Raw genomic sequence first — 19,876 nt, 5'->3', positions numbered from 1 at the left:
AAACCCCCTCTGAACAAATCTTACTAAGAAGGTCCCATGAGAGGGTTGCCATAGGGTTGCCATAAAGGCACACAAAAACAATAGAATTTAAAATTTACCTGTGTCAAGATGATTTAACAATCATTTGCATTCCAGCTGTTGAAGTAATCTGTGTACATCCTAGCTTTAAATATAATAAGTTTTCTGCTCACTGCCCTCTTTTGTCCACATTTGTCATGGGGCTCTTGTTTTACATGTTCAGTTTTGGCTACTCCCCCACATACATCAGGAGTAGTCTTGCTTCCACCCTTTGACACGATTGCTGTGAAATCTTACAGGAATTTCTCTCCATTAGTCTCCTGAAAAATTTCCATTCATAGCTATTACTATCTAGTGTTGATATACTGGCTTTAGTCAGTTATTCATAGATAACTTTGAAGTAGGGTTTGTATCCAGTTTTCAAAGCCAGCTTTGGCAATCTGTTTACATATAGCAGACACTGAGATTTCAATCTCTGGCATTTTTGAACAGCTAAACTTGTTGAAATGATCTAGACTGTTCAGTCTCCCTCTAACCCCATATTGTCTAATGTTCCTTGAAATGGAGACACTGTGATGTCTTCTGTTATTGGTATCTTGTTTCATATGGCCCAAGGTATGTTCTCAGGATCCGAGGCTAAAATCTGACTTTATCCTTTGGACTAAAGAATAGCAAAAGTATCATCAGTATATTCCTTCCTACCTAGGTTGTGATGCTAGATCTGGAGTTTTCATAGGAAGTGATTTTGTGAACGATCACCATCTTCAACAAGATATATTCCAAGTGTTAGAGATGAATCCAGAATATGCTAGGGTAGTAAAGCCAAATAGATAGATATGTAATCATTACTTTTAAGAAAGAGAAATATATATCCCTTTGTTTGTTGTTGATGTCTTGTATATCTGAGAGATTTATATCCCTTAACATCCAGTCTCAGCTTGATGTTATTTGAACACTCTTCCTGTTTAACCAAGGTGGACTGAAAGGGAGGGGAGCAGGATGGGGTAGCAGGTTCCACCAGCAAAGAAATCAAAAGAGACTGGGAGTGAATGGTAGAGTTCTCTGAATATGATAAAAAGCACTTTTGAAAACAGATGGAAATGTCAAAGGCTATACCTTCTAAAAAGCCCTTTCTTAACAACAGCAGCAACAACAAAAATCAGGTCCCCAAAGAATGTAAGAAAAACTATCCTTGCCTGTTAACAGAAGAAAAGTCTTAGGGATTCTAGCCTCCTTAAGAAGGGAGTGCAGGGCAGCCACAGAGAAGGCCCTATCTCATGCCTACTCCCACACCTGCCATGTCTGTGAAGCTGGTGGGACTTGAGAAAAGGTCTTCTCAGAATCTCAGGATCTGGCCATGAAGGAAGATACAGTGGTCCCTTGATATCTGCTGAGTATGGTTCCAGGACACCCACACACCCCAAATACATACCAAAATCTGTGTATGCTCAAGTCCAAATAAACATAATGCCATAGTGAAATGGTGTCCCTTATATAAAATAGCAAAATCAAGTTTTCTTTTTTGGGGGGATTTAGGTTGTTTCAGAATATTTTCAAACCGTGGATGGTTGAATCCGTAGATAAAACATCCATGGACATGGAGGGTTAGTGGTACATTCTGTTAGATAGCCTGCACCTAAGCCAAGTAGGTCTTCGTAGGTCATAACCAGCATGTGAAGTCGAAGGCTTTCATAGCCAGCATCCATAGTTTTCTGTGGGGTTTTGGGGCTATGTGGCCATGTTCTAGAAGAGTTTATTTCTGATGTTTCGCCAGCATCTGAAGACATTCTCCGAAGATGCCAGCCAAAGATGCTGGCATAATGTCAGGAATAAGCTCTTCTAGAACATGGCCACATAGCCCGAAAAACCCACAAAAAACTCATAACCAGCACTTTCAAATGTGCCCAGAAACAGCCAGTGGAGCTGTTGAAGCAAGGGAATTGAATGGTCCCTGAAACCAGTAAAATCATTAAATTTTGAGCATTGAAGCTCAAGATTGTGCTTAGTCACTTATACTTAGATTTTTTTTTGAAGATACTGTAGTTGAATTGTTGGGATTATTTTATTAATAGGGTAGCTTGCAATTTAGATAGAAATGAGGTAGGAGATATAGTAGAAAAGAAGTAGGGAGAGCTAGTCATTGCGAAAAAGGTAGTCTTTTAAAAAGATTATCAATAGAAAAGCATTTCTTATGGTTTACTAGTTAAATTCCTTGTTCACAGACATGGGTTATTTCTCTACATCTACTTGATATTTAAGAAGGATATTCTGTTTTTTGCTAACAATTAAAATACTTCTCTTATTATACTCAGGAGATTTAGTAGGAATTAAAAGTCTTTCCCTTTAGAGTTACATAAATGGTCTTACGAGGAAAAAGATAGAAGACCTTGTATGGGGTGGAACTAGGAAAAATAAAGATGCCATTGTTATCATGAGCTATAACACCAAAGGGTCAAGTGTTGTTAAAAATGCTGTACAGAACAAAACTTTATGTAAGGAAATCTTGAGGCTTAGATTGACTTGTGCTGCTTCTAGGCAGGCTTTGAGAATGTCAAGTATACAAGCACCTGCATGCCACACGGGGACTGTGACGATACCCATACTGATCTGTCTTAATCCAAACAACAAACTAGCAGGATAAGTATGGGCAGCATGGTTGCAAAGTACAGCTGTGGTGCAAAAAGTAAACCTTCCCCTATGAAAGCTTATTTCAGTGGTTAAAGACACAAAACAAGAGCTAAGAGGTGCATAGTTCAAACCTTTCCCCAGCAAAGATGCATTGCCTGTCTCATACTTGGCTCTTCCAGGCTTGAAACTATAATACTGTACCAGACTCAGAGCAATATAGGTATGTGCAAGTTTCAAAAAAAGTGTATGTGATGAGTGGCCTATCTACCTCCTAGCACTGAAGTCCATGCAGATGTGCAGTGGTTTGCACAATCTTAAAGTTGGGAGGAAAGCTAGGGATTGCTTCTAGCTGTGTGGCAAGAGAATTCACATAGCCTTGGTGATGCAAAGCCTAAGGACCACCATCACGTGTGTCTTGCCTGCTCCAGCTTTCATATGTGTCACCTGTCCTTGACAAAGCTAGATAGGTAGCGTGCAAAGGGATCTTATAGCACCTTTGATACTTAACTGAGCAAAAGAAGTTGTTGCATAACCTTTTGTAGACTTGGTCTACTTCCTCAGATACAGAGTATTCAATACCACTGCTTGAAGGCTCTCAGGGGCCCTTAAGTCTTAAGAAAATAGAAGATATGCCTGTACAGTCAGCTCTCCATATCCACAGATTACTTATCCAAGGATTCAACTATCCACATCTTCAAAATATTTTTTAAAATATATAAATTCCAAAAAGCAAACCTTGATTTTGCCATTTTATATAAAGGATAACATTTTACTATGACATTGTATTTAAGGGGACTTGAGCATCCACAGATTTTGGTATTGACAGTGAGTCCTGGAACCAAAACTGCAGCAGATACCATGGGCCCAGTATTTATTAATTATGAGAACAAGGAGAACTTATAACGAGGCAAGGACATGTTTCACTGTCATTTTAAACACTGTATAGAATTGATTGTATCTCATAGGTTGGGATGTAACACTCCTGGCATGAATTTATTTATTTATTACACTTCCAATTTTCTCCATAGCTGGAATTTTCTGACTAGCATACAGTAAATTACAAACATAAAATACTGTACAATAAGCAGTGACCAAAAACACACATTAAAAAATCAAGATAAAATTATCAGCAAGATAAAACAGCATAAACTAAGCCTAAATTGGCAAATGAAAGCTTTTTACTACAAAAAAAAAAAAACCCTATAAAAAGGAAGGGGGTCAGAGAAGGATGCTGCACCATATTGTGGGTGCTGAAATAGAAATGATCCTGCTCCTATGGTAGTTAATAAGTGAGGAAGTATATATATGAGAAAAGGTGCTCTATGATATGGATAAGATAAACTGTTTAGTGTTTTCAGAGTAAAACAAAACAAAACCTCCAAACTCAAAACAGGACTTTGAGTTGGATCTTAAACTTAAGAGGCAGCCCAATGCAATCATGTTGGTACTGGAGTAATGCAGTTGCTTTGATGGATGCCAGTCAAAAGATAGCTGGTAAATGGAAACTTCCAAACCTTTTCCAAGTTTGAAGGTTCCAAACAATTCTCAGATAAAGTGTTTACATTCTAAGCAGAGGGTTCTCCATGAATATCTAAATTTTATTCTTGCCCTGATACAAGGTGCACTTTTAATTCTTTGTGCGTTTGGGGGTGAGAGCCTGTTGAATCATGCTCTGCATAATACCCAAGGGGCTTCATTTCTGTAAATACACTGTTCAACATTCCCTATGGCCTGCTTTGAACATGTATGAAAAAAAACCAAGTTGTGAAAGTGCTTGAAAAAAATTAATGAGCTCACTGGGGATGATTGAGAGTGGAAGTTGCATGATTTTGTGAACACTGTGAAATTTACTTTATGACAAATACTCAGTTCTGTAAGGATTAGAAGATGTGATTTTGACAGAATTATTGGTGCACATTTTCACTATTTTTTGCAGACACTGAGCAATTTTTTTTTAAAAAAAAATTCATTGTATGGTTTAAATTAAAACCAGATGTAAAGCTCCACTCATATGTATATTTGTTTACTCACAGTTAAGCCCCTGTAATGTTAATGTTTCTGAATCAGAAGGGGTCCAGGATTATACTTGTATCTTTATGAGCGAGCTTAGCTGGTAAAATAGTAAGGATGCCCTCTTCTGGATAAAAGGGTGTTACAGAAGTGGACCAAATGCAGCACTGTTTAAGAAGTTGGAATATATTTTACATAGTTATCCATTAAGAGAGTAAATGTTTCAGGATCTTTTTTATCTTTGGAATGAGTGTTTTAAGGGGCAGAATATAAAGGCTTGCACTCCAAATATTTCTGTAAAATTGAATAGCATTGTACTTACATCAGATAGTACAATAGTTATGGTCTGGTAATCAGCATTAAATACTCTGTTAAGCGCTAGCCCCTTTCCCTCACCCATACCTCTGTAAACGTAACAGTTCTGATAGAAAATAATTCTTTGTTTCTATAATCTCCAGTACCTAGTTTGAAGATGAAGGGCTATATTTTTCGTACACTTACTTGAAAGTAAGCAAAATTAACTCTGTAGCATTTGCTGCTGAGTCAAGATGTGCTAAACAGCCTTTAAATTGTTATCCTATACTTGAGTATACATAAAAATAGGTGTATGATCTAGAACACTTTGTGGTTCCTAGAATTAGGTGTATTATTGTTCATTTAATACTCTTTAAAGGAAAGTTAAGTGTCGTGTTATTTTTAGATACAAAAGCTGAAGCTCAGATTGTATCAGACTCTTTGCATTTGCTAATAAGATTTTGGCCATCTTATCCTCTGCTTTACTGTTCCAGAAGACACTTCAGAACAATATCATAGGCCATTGAGTTACTACATGTATTAAATGTACTTCTGGTTAATATTTGTCCTATGTAGATAAAATAGTTGCTAGCTTGTATAATTTTTCAGATTGCTCTTTTGGTATTAGAGCATGAAATGTGGAACATACTCTGAAAAAGTGCATAGCAGGTTTTGAGACATTTTTAAACTGATGGAAACGGTGGATTTTTTCCATGTTACTGTGATCTGCACTACAAAGTAATGTGTAGATGACTTTTGTCACTTTTCTTCTCAGAAGCTGTGTCCACAACCATCAGGTTGCGTTTGGGAATTTAACTCAAGAGCCTTTAGAAATAAAAATGCCTGTGAGCATTCTGTACATTCTCCTGGTGCAAGAACCTGAATTGCAAACTGCAGTACATAGGGATACATATAACATCTTTTTAAAAGAAGGTTTCTATGCATGTATTTAAGGAAGCATCAAATGCAAATGCTGGTTTACTTCATTGGTTAAATGTTACCTATGCTAGATTTCAGAAGTCTAGTTTAGTATCTTATAATGTGATTCAGAGAGAAGAGTGAAAATGCATAATTGATGTTCAGTGTTGCCCTATGGTCTGTTGTGTTGATAAGAAAATATTGCAAGGATTAGCCAACAGGGAGAGCTGAGAAGAGCAGTGTGAGGCTTCCTCCTCCCACCCTCTCTCTGCCTTGCCAGTCTTGCCACACCTTCGCAGTAGCCCTGCCTAGTGGCTCCGTGCTGATTCCCATTGGCTGAGACTGGGCTGGGGGCGTGGGCTGCAGCCTTTGGCATGACCTCACTCCTGTTTGTCTCAGCCCCGTTGGCTCTTTTCAGTTTCGGCTTCTGGGAGGAGAGTTTCACTTCTGCTTCGCTCGCTGGAGCTTACAAAAGAATTTGTTCCTGTCGGCTGTTCCTGATCCCAGTTGGTAAATGAAGAGGGATTTTCTTCTCTTTCCATAGGACTAAAGATCCTCTGGGGGGAACACATCTCTGTGGGAGCTGACTTCACCACTGCCACATTGGTGTGTGTCTAATGTGCTACAAGGATGAGCCCGGCATTTGGAGCTATGGAAGTGGAGCATTATTCCAAAGGCGTCCTGCTGGAGCCTTTTGTTCATCAGGTTGGGGGGCACTCTTGTGTCCTCCGGTTTAATGACAAGACCATCTGTAAGCCTCTTATCCAGCGAGAACACCAGTTTTATGAGACCCTTCCTGCAGAAATGCGTAAATTCACTCCTCAGTATGAAGGTATGTTACCAACTTTAGAAGGGGGTTGGGCATTCTGATCCCATCATCAATCCAAATGTGCTCCTTTTTTTTGTCTCTAAAATCTCTTACACTGAAGAGATTTTAGGGAGTTTCTTTTCATGTATTTTGATGTTGTCTGAGCCAGGCTGTGGAGATGCAGGGTGGAGATGCTTGCCAGTGGGTCTTTGGGCTGACTAACAGCATTAGAGTAGAACAACTCTGCTGATGATAGCCTATAGATCGCCTTTAGGCACAGGTAGGTAAGTATATTGATAACAGCTTGTAAATGTTTTCAGTAATACTGTGCTCTTCACTCTGATTTTTTGTTGTTGTTCACTTTTAAAAATTATTACTATAGAACAATATGAGTAAGATTTGCTTGTCTTGTGGAAGTTTAGTGTGGATTTTTGGGTTGTTCCTTACCTCTTACATTTTGGTCACACTGCATATGTCAGTCAAATGTCATCATAGCAGTGACAGATAAAAATTAATGTTAAACATACTGAGCTTGTATTTTCCCTTAAGGAAATGGAAAAAAACCCGTGGCTGTACGGTAGGCAAAAGGTGAATTATGTTTGAAATAATTGTCTCAGATGGTATGTGGAAGTGGATATTCCAGTTCTTAGCATTGCATTAGCCAACCCAAACATTCAGTTATTCATAGGTATATTCAAGGGATTTAATTAATAATAATCCAAATTTTAAAATTTTCAGTAGCTTTTTATGTTGCGTTACATTTTTTCATTAACAAAACAACCAGTTTTATTTCCCAGTTATATATGTGAACTGGGAGGACAGACTAAGGGAAAAGATGACACTTTGCTGAATTGCTGTTTGATGTGCACGCTTACTGAAACATTTGAAAACTTCTCATTACAAGCTCTTAACATGAATAAATGCAAATGCTTTTTTTTAAAAAAAATGTTTGACACAATGTAACAAATTGTACTAGCATATGTGGTTTTTCTCTTTGGGGTGTGTGTGTAAGGGGTAAGGGGAGGGGGCTCATTTGGTCCGTCTCTGTTGTTTTTTCCAGGATAAAGCCAAAGGCCACTTTCTAGCTGGCTTCCCCTTTTCTGTAGATCTTTCCTGTGTGGACAGCAGGACTGTCAGTCAGAGCTTCCGCACTCCCCACCCTTGCTACTGTAGGTCCCAGAGCCGCCTGCCCTGCTCAGAAGTGCCAGTCTCTCGCCAAGAACTCTAGTGATGAGCGGCAAGAATGTGCAGATTGGTTGATTTCAGGATAAAGAGAGAGGACTGAGGAAAAAAACCATTCAGCCAGTTGTTACAACTTCGGCCGTAACATTCCTATATGGCACAGGGAAGCACCCCTGTCAGAACTTTCCTCTAAGACTCTCAAAACATTACACAGTGCTCTAGAGACTCTGAGATGAGGAGGCAAAATGCTTTCAAGGTTCACCATGTTTTGATGTATCTCAGTCAAATTTGTTTTGTACTTCATTTTGTTACTTCTTTTACAAGACTTCTACATAAGTGAAATCAATAAAATATATTTCCCAAAGGAAAATAAAAAAATACAAGTTGTGAACTTAAACGTGGTGATTCTAAATGGAAGCCTTTGAATTAGTTGTCTGTTGTAATGTGTTTTGTTGTTCTTGTTTTGCTCTGCTTTTGAAAGCCTTTCCTTTCCCTGGAATCTCTTAACCCTCCTGCAAGCCTTTGTTTGGGTAAATGCTTTTTGCTTTGCTGTTAAGCAAAACTTAAAGCTTTTGGTGTTTCTGTGCAGGGCATATTCATTCCACTGCAATATGTAAATATTCAGTGTTTTACATCTCTCTTAGGGACAGATAAGTCAGATTTTTAAAAAAATAATAATAAAATTTTTCAATAATTGAAAACGTCTCCTGTTATTATTTGATTCTTATGTCATTCTGCTCAAGAGAAAGAGAAGAATCTCCTGCATCATTAATGTGTTGTCTTCATGATAACTTGTCTTCTCTGTGAGGTGTCACTTTGTCTAGATGTTTTGATATTTGTTAGGTTGACAGATGAGTTTTGGCCTGTGGCAAGATAAAAAACTAAGGACTGGGGTAAGAGAAAAACCAAAGTTGCTACATTCTTAGTGTAAAATTATGTTGTGTTCTAAGATTTTTTAGCTTTTCATTTATCTGGTTCTTAACTGGGTGTCTCATTTCTCCATTTCAAGGTGTGGTATCTGTAAGCTTTGAAGAGGATGAAGATGGAAACCTCTGTCTAATAGCATACCCATTAAATGGGGACTATGGTAATTTGGAAAGCCTAGATAATTCTGACTGTGAACCCAAAAATAAATTGCTACGATGGACAAATAAAAAGACTGTATTGCTAGAAAATGAAAAGTTAACTAAGGAATGGGTCCGGCAACACAGAAAAGAAGAAAAAATGAAAAGGTAATTTTGTGGAAAAGCAAACAAAGCACAAACTTAGACTGTGATTTTGCTTCTCATATACATTCAAGTTCATGGCTTAACAAAACATCATCATAAGAATGTTAACTTGGGACTAAAGGGACAGACTGAGGCTGCCCTTTTATTCCCCGCAACGTTGCTGTGGCGACCGCACATCCTGGCAATGATGTGCTCAAAAAAGGAGCTGTGATACATGACTCTTTTCCTGCTGCTGCCAAGGCGGCATTAGCGTCCTGGCATGATGTCCGTTGTGCACCGTGCTGTTTGGACGTGGTGCACAACGCGTGTCATTGGCGGCACATACACCGTCTGAAGTTGTGCGCGCCAAAATGACGCTGGGAGAGCACAGTAGGGCTTGGGAGTGTGGGGATGCTCCGCTATCCCGAGCCCTTAAATTGGCCCATAGTGCCCATCTGTACCGGGCCAATGTCTGTTCATATTTAATATGCCTTATTTTTAGTCCGCTTTGCATAGAATTGAAACATTAAGATTTAGTGCTGTCCATACATACTTGGGAATAAACCCCACTTCAGTGAGATTAATTTTGGAATAAATTTACTAGGATTGCACATTGTCTTAACTGCATAGGTCTGTGTTCTATGTAGTTTCTGCCATGATTTTGCTTTCCTTTGTAAGTTGGAAAAAAGAGCCCATGAATTTCAGCCTTCTTTTACCATATACTTGTCATGTTTTCAAGAGTAATTTGAGTCATGTTTGGCGAGAGAAAGATTTAATATGATCTTGAAAGATTTTACTGTAGTGCTAGTTACCCGCAGAAGTAACTTAACTTATGCCCATTTTATAGAGGCATGTAAAATGTTAGTCTATTGGTGCAAAATACAAAGTTGATTGTGGCATATCAATTTGTAGATTAGAATCTACTCAATGAAATGCAAAGTCCTTAAAAATGAAGCAGAAGGTTTGCTGTGAGAATGTTGGACAAATTGCTCAGATAATATAAACAAAGATAGTGATTGTCAGCTGTCACTTGTAACATGTTTGAAATTATTATTAAATTATTGATCCTTATTAGAGCACAGCCCCAGTTTTCATATTGTTTGTTAAAGGATAGTATACTTCCATTTGGCCATAGATATTAATAGTTATTCATATTTTTCAGCCATAAATTAGAGGAAGAATTTGAACTGCTGAAGAAATCTGAAGTGTTGTTTTATAGTGTTGAGAAAAAGGGGAATGTCAGTTCACAGTTTAAACATCATAATCCTTGGAGTATGAAATGCCATCAACAGCAGCTACAGCGAATGAAGGAAAATGCAAAACATCGGAATCAATATAGTATCCTTTCTACAAATATATCATTTTTGCTAACCGAACAAAGATCATGCTTAGGAACACTATAAGATTAAATATCATCACACAGATTTAAACACTGGGAGACTGTTAAGGCTAATTTCAGGTTTCTTGTCAATCATTGCTAAATAGTAACTATAAAGGAGATTTTTCCACTACTGGAATTTAGACTCAGACACAACGATGCTGAGTCTCTGGCGTCATAACTCTGCAGGCCAGTTGTCTTTGCAGCAAACTGCAATTGATGTTGAGTCTCTGCAGCCAATGTAGGCTATTGATTGGAGTGTGTTTGTAATAGCGAAGGAGCTATGTTACCTATGTCAGTCCAAGACAATAACCCTCTAAACCACTGAAGTATGTTGTGAAATGTTATATAGTAATTGTGCTGCGAGTCAATTTCTTTGCATGGCTCTTACTAGTGTTGCCTCTTTGAAAGATATCAGGCTAGGCTTAATTTCTATGCTGCATCTTCAAAAGATCAAGTGTGCCTTTTTTCCCCATTTAAAAAATAGGATAAGGAGACCTTGCTTTTTGTTGATAGGTGCACAGAGAAAAGCAAGTTACAAAGTAGAAATTTGCCATCATCTTTCCTCTATTTTGCAAATTCAGTGATGTGTCTAATATATTCGTTTCACACTTAAAAACTTCATTTACATTAAGAAAATGAACACTGCCCTCCTCTCATACCCTGTAAGTGCAAACACTCCTCTCATACCTTGTAAGTGATACATGCAGAGTGGTTTGAAACCGTCTTAAATATTCTCTTGATTTCTGGGAGGTGCATATTAATGAAGGAATTTGAGTGAATGTAATTATAACACTTTAACAAAAGATGAATCATCCTTTGTATAGTGGATAACTAAACCCGGATAGCTACAAGATCCAATTGACTGTCATTTGAATGGCTTTAAAAGAGGATTGGAGCCAGTGTGGTGTAGTGGTCTGAGCACTGGTCAACAGCACTGGAGACCAGGGGTTGAATGCACACTCAGCCATGGAAAACCACTGGCTGACCTTGGGCATGTCACACACACTCAGCCTCAGAAAAAAGCAAAGGCAAAACCCCTTTGCACAAATCTTGCCAAGAAAACCTTTTGATAGGGTCTCCTTAAGGTTGCCATAAATCAGAAATGACTTGCAGGCACACAACAATAATAAAAAATGGGATTAGGCAAATTCATGAAGGATAAAAGTAGAAATAACTATTAGTTATGAAGATGATATATTGTCTCTAGTATCAGAAGCAGTATACTTCTCGGTATAAATTGTTGGGGAACATGAATGATGGGTGTTTTGGGGTTTCTGGACTTCTCCTAGGCATTTGGTTGGCCAGTGTGAGAACAGAACGCACAGACCAGATAAAACTTTGGTCTGATCCAGGAGGGATGTTCTTTATTTCTCAATGAGACACAAGGCTAATGTTTTGTTGTATTTTGCTTTTTAGTAGGTTATTTGCTCTGTACTGCAGATGACTCTCACAGATAAGAAATGCTAATGGTTTTCAGCTGGGTGTTAAGTTTTCAAATACAGAAGAAAATTCATCCTTGTAATGAAATGAGCTTCATATGAATGAATTTGCTCAATAATTGAACTACTTTAGAATATTTCTCCTAATATGAAAAGAGCAGTTGATTAAAGATATGCCAGAAGTATGGGACGTTCAGGAGACTGAATCCAAATTGATGGACTAGGAGGTTTTTTATGCTTTCTCTTAAATACTTGCTATCTCACAGGACAGTATTTTGCTAATGTTTTTGGAAAACAAGACATTATATCATAGGGGACACAAATGCAGTCAATCAAGTTTTAAATAATGGGCCTTTTGTTGTTAAATCAGTTCACACAAGTTCCAAATCATCCAGAGCAGAAGCTTCCTTGAGAATTGCTAGGTTAGAGCATTTATTTACTTTGCAAGTAAAACAAGAATATAGTTGCAGTTCTTGCAGGTTTTTCCTTAATGAAACAGAATTTATCTTACTGGAAAACCTAACCTCACGATATGAGGTGCCTTGTGTGTTGGATCTCAAGATGGGAACCCGACAGCACGGAGATGATGCCTCTGAAGAAAAGAAGGCTAATCAGATCCGGAAGTGTCAGCAAAGTACTTCGGCAGTTATAGGCGTCCGGGTGTGTGGAATGCAGGTGAGTCTCAAAAAAGGATAAGAGCAGAATGGTGGTTCCTGCTTAATGAGGGTTCCTCTTAAAAGAGACTGTGTGTGAAACCAGTTTGTACTTACATTTTGTTGCTGTAGAAATACTAGCTTTCTTCTGAATCAAGTCTTGGAACTATTTTGAATTAGAGAAATATGAGGTTTTTATTACAATTGTCATGGAATCATAGACCTAGATGTGGTGGGTGTGTAAATTTATAATTGGACATTGCCAAGCAATTTAAAATTCCAAGCCTGCTAAGTGTCTTCAGTGCAAAGTAATGCAGCTATGTTACTAATTTCAATACATTCTGTAACTATACTACTTCATACTTTTCTAGCTGAGAAATTTTACATTTTCTTCATCTTGCTGAAGAAAGCTCCAGAACGTGGCAGTATAACTAATCAGGTGGATGGGCCACTTGAGAGCAGTTGCTCTTATCAAGAGTAAAGAAAGTGAGCCACTCTGCCTTTCTCTAACTATGCATGGAATTTGCTGTTTAACCATCAGGCTGTCCTAAATTTGATTAGCAAATCCTTCATAGGAGATAGTTAGAGGATGTTTGTTTCCATGTGCATGTGCATGGAGTGAAGCATGCACATACAAGTCCTTTCTACCAAAGGATCAAATTCAGTTGTCCTTTCTGGCAAAACATGCAAAATCTTCTTCAGATGCTGTCATGGAGCTTTGAAAGGCTACATTTGGATGTAGATCTTACTTACCATTAAAATAGCTGTTAGGTTATAGCTGTTTCTCATTCAGCTTTGGATTGTAACATTAGGATTTCAGGAAAGAGATGTGCAAGGTTATTTCTGTTGAAGTGAAAAAAGGGTTTTGTAAGGTTAGAGAATTGCATTTATATTTTGATGGTAGTGAGAGTAGAAAAATCTTGCTCCCATTATGGTTTTCCTCCCCTCAAAGAAACTAGGTCTTCATAATGTGGGCATGATAAAACATCAAAGTGTAGCTCAGTTTTATTAAGAGCAGAATAAAAGAATGGGTTATATGTAAAAGGGATGGGTTAAAACTATTGCCAAACTAATAGGCAGACAGGGATCCTTGGGTCTGTGTGCAGAACCCGGATGTTGAATAAAATAATACTCAAACCCGTCAGTAAAAATGCTGATAAATCCAATAAGTACTAGGCTAAGAGACTATAAATCCCAACCAATAGACAAAGTGAAGGGAAATGTTTGACATACAAAATGAAGGTAAGGTAAAGTATTCAACAATTCCATAGATACAAATGGGAGGGATAACAGTACAAGCCCATTACAAATGAGAAGTAGGTTAAAATGACCAAATGCGTTTCGACACTAGGTCTTCTTCAGTGGTCGAAGGATGCTGTTACAACAGCATAGGAGGAATAACAATGTGTGTAGGCACATCCGGTAATAAGAGACTTATTCTGCTGTGGTACATCCAGGTTACAGTAAGTTTATATTGAACTAATTACTTACCTTTACCGGATGAACCTGAAGTAAAGGGTGAGGGGTTTAATTGCCCAAGGGCTAAGATAAGAGGAGCAGCAGTTATGTGCTTCAGAGGAAATGTTCCACTGTTTAGATATGGAGTTCCAACTCCCTGTAAGTAGGGGAAGCTAACAAATGTGACCATAGGGACAATAAAAATAGATATGCATCCTTGTATCCCAACTGTCACTTCACAAGCTTTCTTTTAATTTTTTTAAGTTAATCTGAATGTAGAGCTTCAGATATGTCAGTCACAGAGTATCACTTTTGCATAGCCTTTCACTGCTGTTAGATGAGATAATTATATCCCTACTGGAACTTTTATTTTTGGGAAGAAGCATCTCGTTCCTCTTTCATAGTAACACTCCATGGCAGGTAGCACTTGCTAGAAGCCTGCTGTTCACAACAGCTTTTCTTATTTCAAGTGACAATTTTGTTCTGAGGTATTTGTCACTTCATGGTTTGTGTTTATACAAAGTGCAGCTTTCAGTAGCATGCTTTCTTGCCACATGCCTTTTTATTGGGCATTATGTGGATCTTTTCATGAATCTAGTAATTTGCTTCAAATAATATAGACCAGCACAGTAGCTTTGGACTTTTTTAAAAAAATGTTTTTTGTTGTCAATGGGCAGGTCACTAAACACCACAGGCAGCAACTCCAATTGGCAGTAGTTTTTCAAACAGAGTTAACAAGCACAAGCATGATATTGCAGTTAATGAGCTGAGTTAGAGTGGTGCAATTATGCATGTCAGAACATGACTTTGGAAATGTTGGCCAAATAAATTTTTAATCCTACTTAAATTCTTCAGTCTTACTTCCTAAATGGAAAAAAAAACGAGTAATATAAATCTGAAGAATTTACTTGGTAATTAAAAATGCATTGAAGAGTTGTACAGTTGGCCCTTCTTATACATGGATTTTTTTTATACACGGATTCAAGCATACATGGTTTGAAAATATTCAAAAAAAGTATAAATTTCAAATATCAAACCTTGATTTTCCATTTTTTATAAGGGACACCATTTTGCTATGTCTTCATATTTAATGGGACTTGAGCATACACGGGTCTTGTTATACACGGGAGATCTTGGAACCAAATCCCAGTGTATAACAAGAGTCCACTGTAATCGCCAAATGAGGCCATCTCTCCTTTCCTTTACATCAGAAGAGCTTTTTCAAGATTTTCTTCTCTCCTGAAGCTGTTGATTTATTCAGAGTTTTGACTGAGACATACTGTTGCATTTGATGCTAACTTTTTCTTGCCTTAATTTTTCTACAGGTTTACCAGCCAGGTTCTGGCCAGTTAATGTTCATGAATAAATATCATGGGAGGAAGCTTTCTGTCCAAGGATTTAAAGAAGCACTTTACCAGTTTTTTCATAATGGCAAATACTTGCGAAGAGAACTCTTTGAACCTGTACTCAAGAAACTGACTGAATTAAAATCAGTCTTGGAGAAACAGGAATCATACCGTTTTTACTCCAGCTCTTTGCTCATTATTTATGATGGAAAGGAATTACAAGATGTACCAGTGGACTCTGACCCAGAAGACCTTGAGGGTCTTTCAGAGGAGTCATCTGATGAATCTGCAGGTGCATACGCCTACAAGCCCACTGCTAGCTCTGTTGACGTTCGAATGATAGACTTTGCCCACACAACTTGCAGGTATTATGGAGAAGATAGTGTGGTACATGAGGGCCAAGATACGGGTTATGTTTTTGGACTCCAAAACTTAATAGTTATTATTAAAGAAATAAGGGACGAAAACAGCGAATAAACATTTTAAATGCAAAAGTGTAGAAATCACTATAGTGACTCTTTGTATTCCAGAAATATTGACCACTTTCTGGTGGTAGCAGACTGTACAGACTCTGTTGGGGCAGCTCAATCAGAGAGTGAGCTGTTCAGAAGAGGGCATTTCCTTTTAGTGGTGCTACTAAAGTTAGCACTGATGCATCTGGGTATCTTTATTATTTATTTTAACTCTTTCGTAAACATTCCATTTTTGATTATTCAAATACCTCTGTTATTTCTGTGTGTATATGTATCAATAAAATTCTTTTTGTTCATTATAAGTGGTAGTGTTATCTTTCTAATGCCAGTCATTTATTAAAACAGCCTGCATGGTATCATACACGTTGGCTTAGGTAGACCCCTTGTTCAGGTCTTTGTCCTCATAAAATTCAATGTTAGTTTGAAGGATGCTATTACAGTACAGGTTGAATCTCCCTTATCTGGAATTCTGAAACCCAGAATCTCCCCAAACCAGAACTTTTTTCATGGGTGGCTGAAATAGTGACACCTTTCCTTTCTGATGGTTCAGTGTACACAAACTTTGTTAGATGCACAAAACTATTTTAAAATATTGTATAAAATTATCTTCAGGTTAAGTGTATAAGGTGTGTATGAAACATAAATGAATTCTGTCTTTAGGCATGGGTCCCATCTCCAAGATATCTCATTATGTACATATATGTACTTAGAGGTATTCCAGATTCCATAAAAAAATGAAATCCAAAACACTTCTGTTTGCAAGCATGTCAGATAAAGGATATTCAGCCTGTATACTTTTGATATTTTACTTGGCCACAAACAATATGAAGAGAACAAGCTGATCATTCTTCTATATTAAGAGTTACCTTAGATTATGCTAGATGTTGGAGGAATGCTTCTGATCAATATACCCAATCCTGCCTTGTTCATTCCAAATGTGATGAGGGGCCTTTTGCAGAGAGCCAAAAAGCTCCCTAAGGAGCCTAAACATGCCAATGTAAAGGCCCCAGTTCATCCCAGCAATTGTCACTGCCTTTTACAGTACCTTGATGCTGGTTTGCCTCTTTATAAGTAGCAAGCCAACACTACTACCATTGTTTTTCCATCTTGCCTTACCAGATAGTCTTGTAGCTGCATGTATCTTTATTGGTCTTTCCAATTACCTCCATTGTTGGGCATGTGGCAATTTGAGACATCCTTTTCTTGTTTTTTCTTGTCGATGGAGCAAGGTCTTAGGCAACTGACACTTAAATCTCAGTATTCTGATTCATTGGAACAGCAAACAGTTCTTTCACTGGGTCTTCTGAGAATTTTCAGTTTGTCCTGAGTGGGATCTTTTGCCAACTTGGGGGTATGTGTTTGGACTTGTTTATTTTTCTGCATGTTTTCATATGAAACAATTTCATGTAAGGCCCTAAAGAAATCAATGTGACTGATGTGCTTTGATGCATATGCATGTACAGTTTTACCATGACCAGAAATAGAAGATCAGTAGTTCTTGTTTTTAAGGCTAAGTGAGCAAAATATTGTCTGGAGAACTGAATGCTGAATAAAGGTGAACACTGTGTATTTATAGACTCAGTAGATTGTTATGACACCCAGTGTTCATCTATAACATTTTTGCAATATCACCAAGTTCTTGTTCCTGTTTTAGTATAGTGGATGAGTGATTAGTTCAACTACAATAACTGAAATCAGGAAAACATCAAAGAGGCCCTGCAAGCGAATGTATGGAGCCTGTGGTATGAATGAGTTAAAGGAAACTTTAATTGTAATCCTCAATGTCTTCTCCCCATTTTAAATGTACTGCTTGTTATGTTAGTTGTGTTCTCTGACACAGTGAGGCCACTGAGACTCTCCTGCTTTCTGTGAACAGTTGCTTTTATTTTCATTTTTTTAAAAATAATTCCTTCCTCACTTCTTGCTAGATTATAAGTACTAAAGGAACTGATTTGCTCCATTTGTTCATAGGCTTTGGCAACTGAGTGTTTCTTCTAGCGAGTGCATCCTCTGAGTAAACATGCAGGATAGAGAATGGATGGCAAGCAGAGTCCTTCCCAAAGCATTCCATACACAGAACAGTTTTATCCACGTATATCAGTTGCTTCTATTCATCCATTCATTTATTTTGGTATGCCATTTGTTCAGCCTGTTCGGTGTCAGATCTGGATTCTTGGGATTAGTCTATTTCCCATCAAAGAGCTTTTTAGCATTAGTACTCTTGGCAAACCTTGCAAAGAATATCCAGTGATAGGTTCACCTTAGGGTAGCTTTAAGTCAGAAATGACTTGAAAGCACAAAACAACAAAAACCCTTATTCCAAATACTTGTGTCTCTACCTTGCCTTTGAGACATCTTTCCGATCATATATTTCTACCATAGTAGATGGATGAACTCTGAATCCTTTTGAGTAGCTCAGAAGGATTAGGTGGTCAGAGGCTGCTGAAATGTCTAGTAAAACTAACAAGGCAATACTGCATATCTGTCTACACATGAAGATTGTCAAACAACACCACTAAAGCAGTCTTATCAATAGCCCAGTCTGTGCTCAGATCAGTTTGAATCTAAGCGCTGGGTAGACCAGGGCTTGAATCCTGGTTCAGCAGTGTAACCCCCTGGGTGACCTTGGGCAAGTCACACACACTCAGCCTCAGAGGATAGCCATGACAACCCCAACGGTGAAGAAATGTGCCAAGAAAACCTTGTGATAGGTTTGCCTGACGGTTACCATAAGTTGGAAATGACTTGAAGGCATTCGACGACAACAACAAAGAACACACCCTCTAGATGTAGCTGATCTGCATGTCCCATTAGGAATGCTGAGAGTTGCATATTTAGCCATCCTTGATCTTCTAGATCAGCAATTCCCAAACTTTGATCCTCCAGATGTTTTGGACTTTAGCTCCCAGAATTCCTGACCATTAGCCAAGCTCACTGGGGCTTCTGGGAGCTAAAGTCCAAAACACTAGGAGGACCAAAGTTTGGGAACCACTGATCTAGATAATCATGTCCAGTAATCAGCTGGTGCTGCTCCTCCTAGAGGTCTATAGTTGTCAACATTAGATTTAATTTGGACTAACTTGGCTTTAGAGGTGAGTGCTGGTGCCTAGAAATCGGGCCTTTTCCGCAGTGGAGTCTGAGTTATAGAGTTTCCCAGGACATATATATGCATCTGCTGTGTTTTATTTCCAACTTTTTCCCCATTAAGAGAAAAGTCCAGGCTTTCTGCCCTGGTGTGCTGAAGTCGATCTTAATAGGATGCTGTATCAGACAGATAGATTTTCATTGAATATGAGGAGAAACAACACTATGACCAATATGACAATGATACTAAATACCTTGAGGAGTGGTGGATTCTCCCTTGCTAAATCTCTTCAACCAGGTTAGACATGTGCTAGGAATACTCTGTTTCTAGACTCTCTTGGAATCAAAGCAGGAGTTCCCTTGACAGCACCTGATGCTATGGCAGAAACATGAAATGTATGTGTGTGTGGCAGTAGGGGGGGTAATAGTTTGTTACTGGATTAATTATTATCATTTCTGATGTGGTTGAGAAAAAGTCCCTACCTGTTCCTTGCATGAAGCATTTCTTGTAACCAATCAAAAATGAAGGTAAGATGTTACACTAGATGAATGCCAAAGTAATTTCCAATCCTAATGCCAAACAACTGGTGTAATATCTTTCAAGGACCAGGAAATAAAATCTGAAATTTTAAATAGGATATCCCCGGTTCTATCCCAGTTCGTTGGAGCAAACATTTCCTGGTTAAACTGGAATTAATTATGGGAACCATGCAGATAAATGCTATGTGGACCATTTCACATATCCACCTATACAGGTATCATTGTTTGATCTTTGTCTCCATTTGGTTGTTCAACGTCTGAGGCAGCTGACTGCATTGCATGATAACATGAAACCTATGGCTGAGGCGTTTCATTTCTGAAGGCTCTGACTTTCACGCATAACAGCAATTATTCTCTGAATGCTCAGATCAGACGTAGACAGGACCCGAAAGACACAGAGCTATTGGATAGCTCCTTGCAAAACACTCCTGCGTTT

The 19,876-nt window shown here is 38.2% G+C and overlaps 1 protein-coding gene across 2 annotated transcripts in view; it reads left to right on the top strand.

The window, feature by feature from the left end:
- Positions 1 to 16,112, top strand: part of LOC149321441 (inositol hexakisphosphate kinase 2-like) — a 33,024-nt gene extending 16,912 nt beyond the window's left edge. Inside the window, exons 2-6 of one of the 2 annotated variants that reach the window (XM_089521716.1) lie at positions 6,413 to 6,700; positions 8,868 to 9,090; positions 10,229 to 10,404; positions 12,386 to 12,561; positions 15,323 to 16,112. In XM_089521716.1, the coding sequence (XP_089377842.1) occupies positions 6,499 to 6,700; positions 8,868 to 9,090; positions 10,229 to 10,404; positions 12,386 to 12,561; positions 15,323 to 15,820 (1,275 nt within the window). In that variant the 5' untranslated portion in view covers positions 6,413 to 6,498 and the 3' untranslated portion in view covers positions 15,821 to 16,112. Of the gene's footprint in view, positions 1 to 6,274; positions 6,701 to 8,867; positions 9,091 to 10,228; positions 10,405 to 12,385; positions 12,562 to 15,322 lie in introns of those variants that run through there. The other variant, XM_089521727.1, reaches the window with a different exon arrangement.
- Positions 16,113 to 19,876: the final 3,764 nt, after the last annotated feature.

Source organism: Sceloporus occidentalis, unplaced genomic scaffold (genome assembly GCF_023333645.1).
Source record: "Sceloporus occidentalis isolate IW3139 unplaced genomic scaffold, rSceOcc1.0.p SCAF_1, whole genome shotgun sequence".
NCBI classification, from domain to species: domain Eukaryota; kingdom Metazoa; phylum Chordata; class Lepidosauria; order Squamata; family Phrynosomatidae; genus Sceloporus; species Sceloporus occidentalis.
Note: the sequence above shows the minus strand (reverse complement) of the source record. Positions and strands in the feature narration are given on the sequence as shown.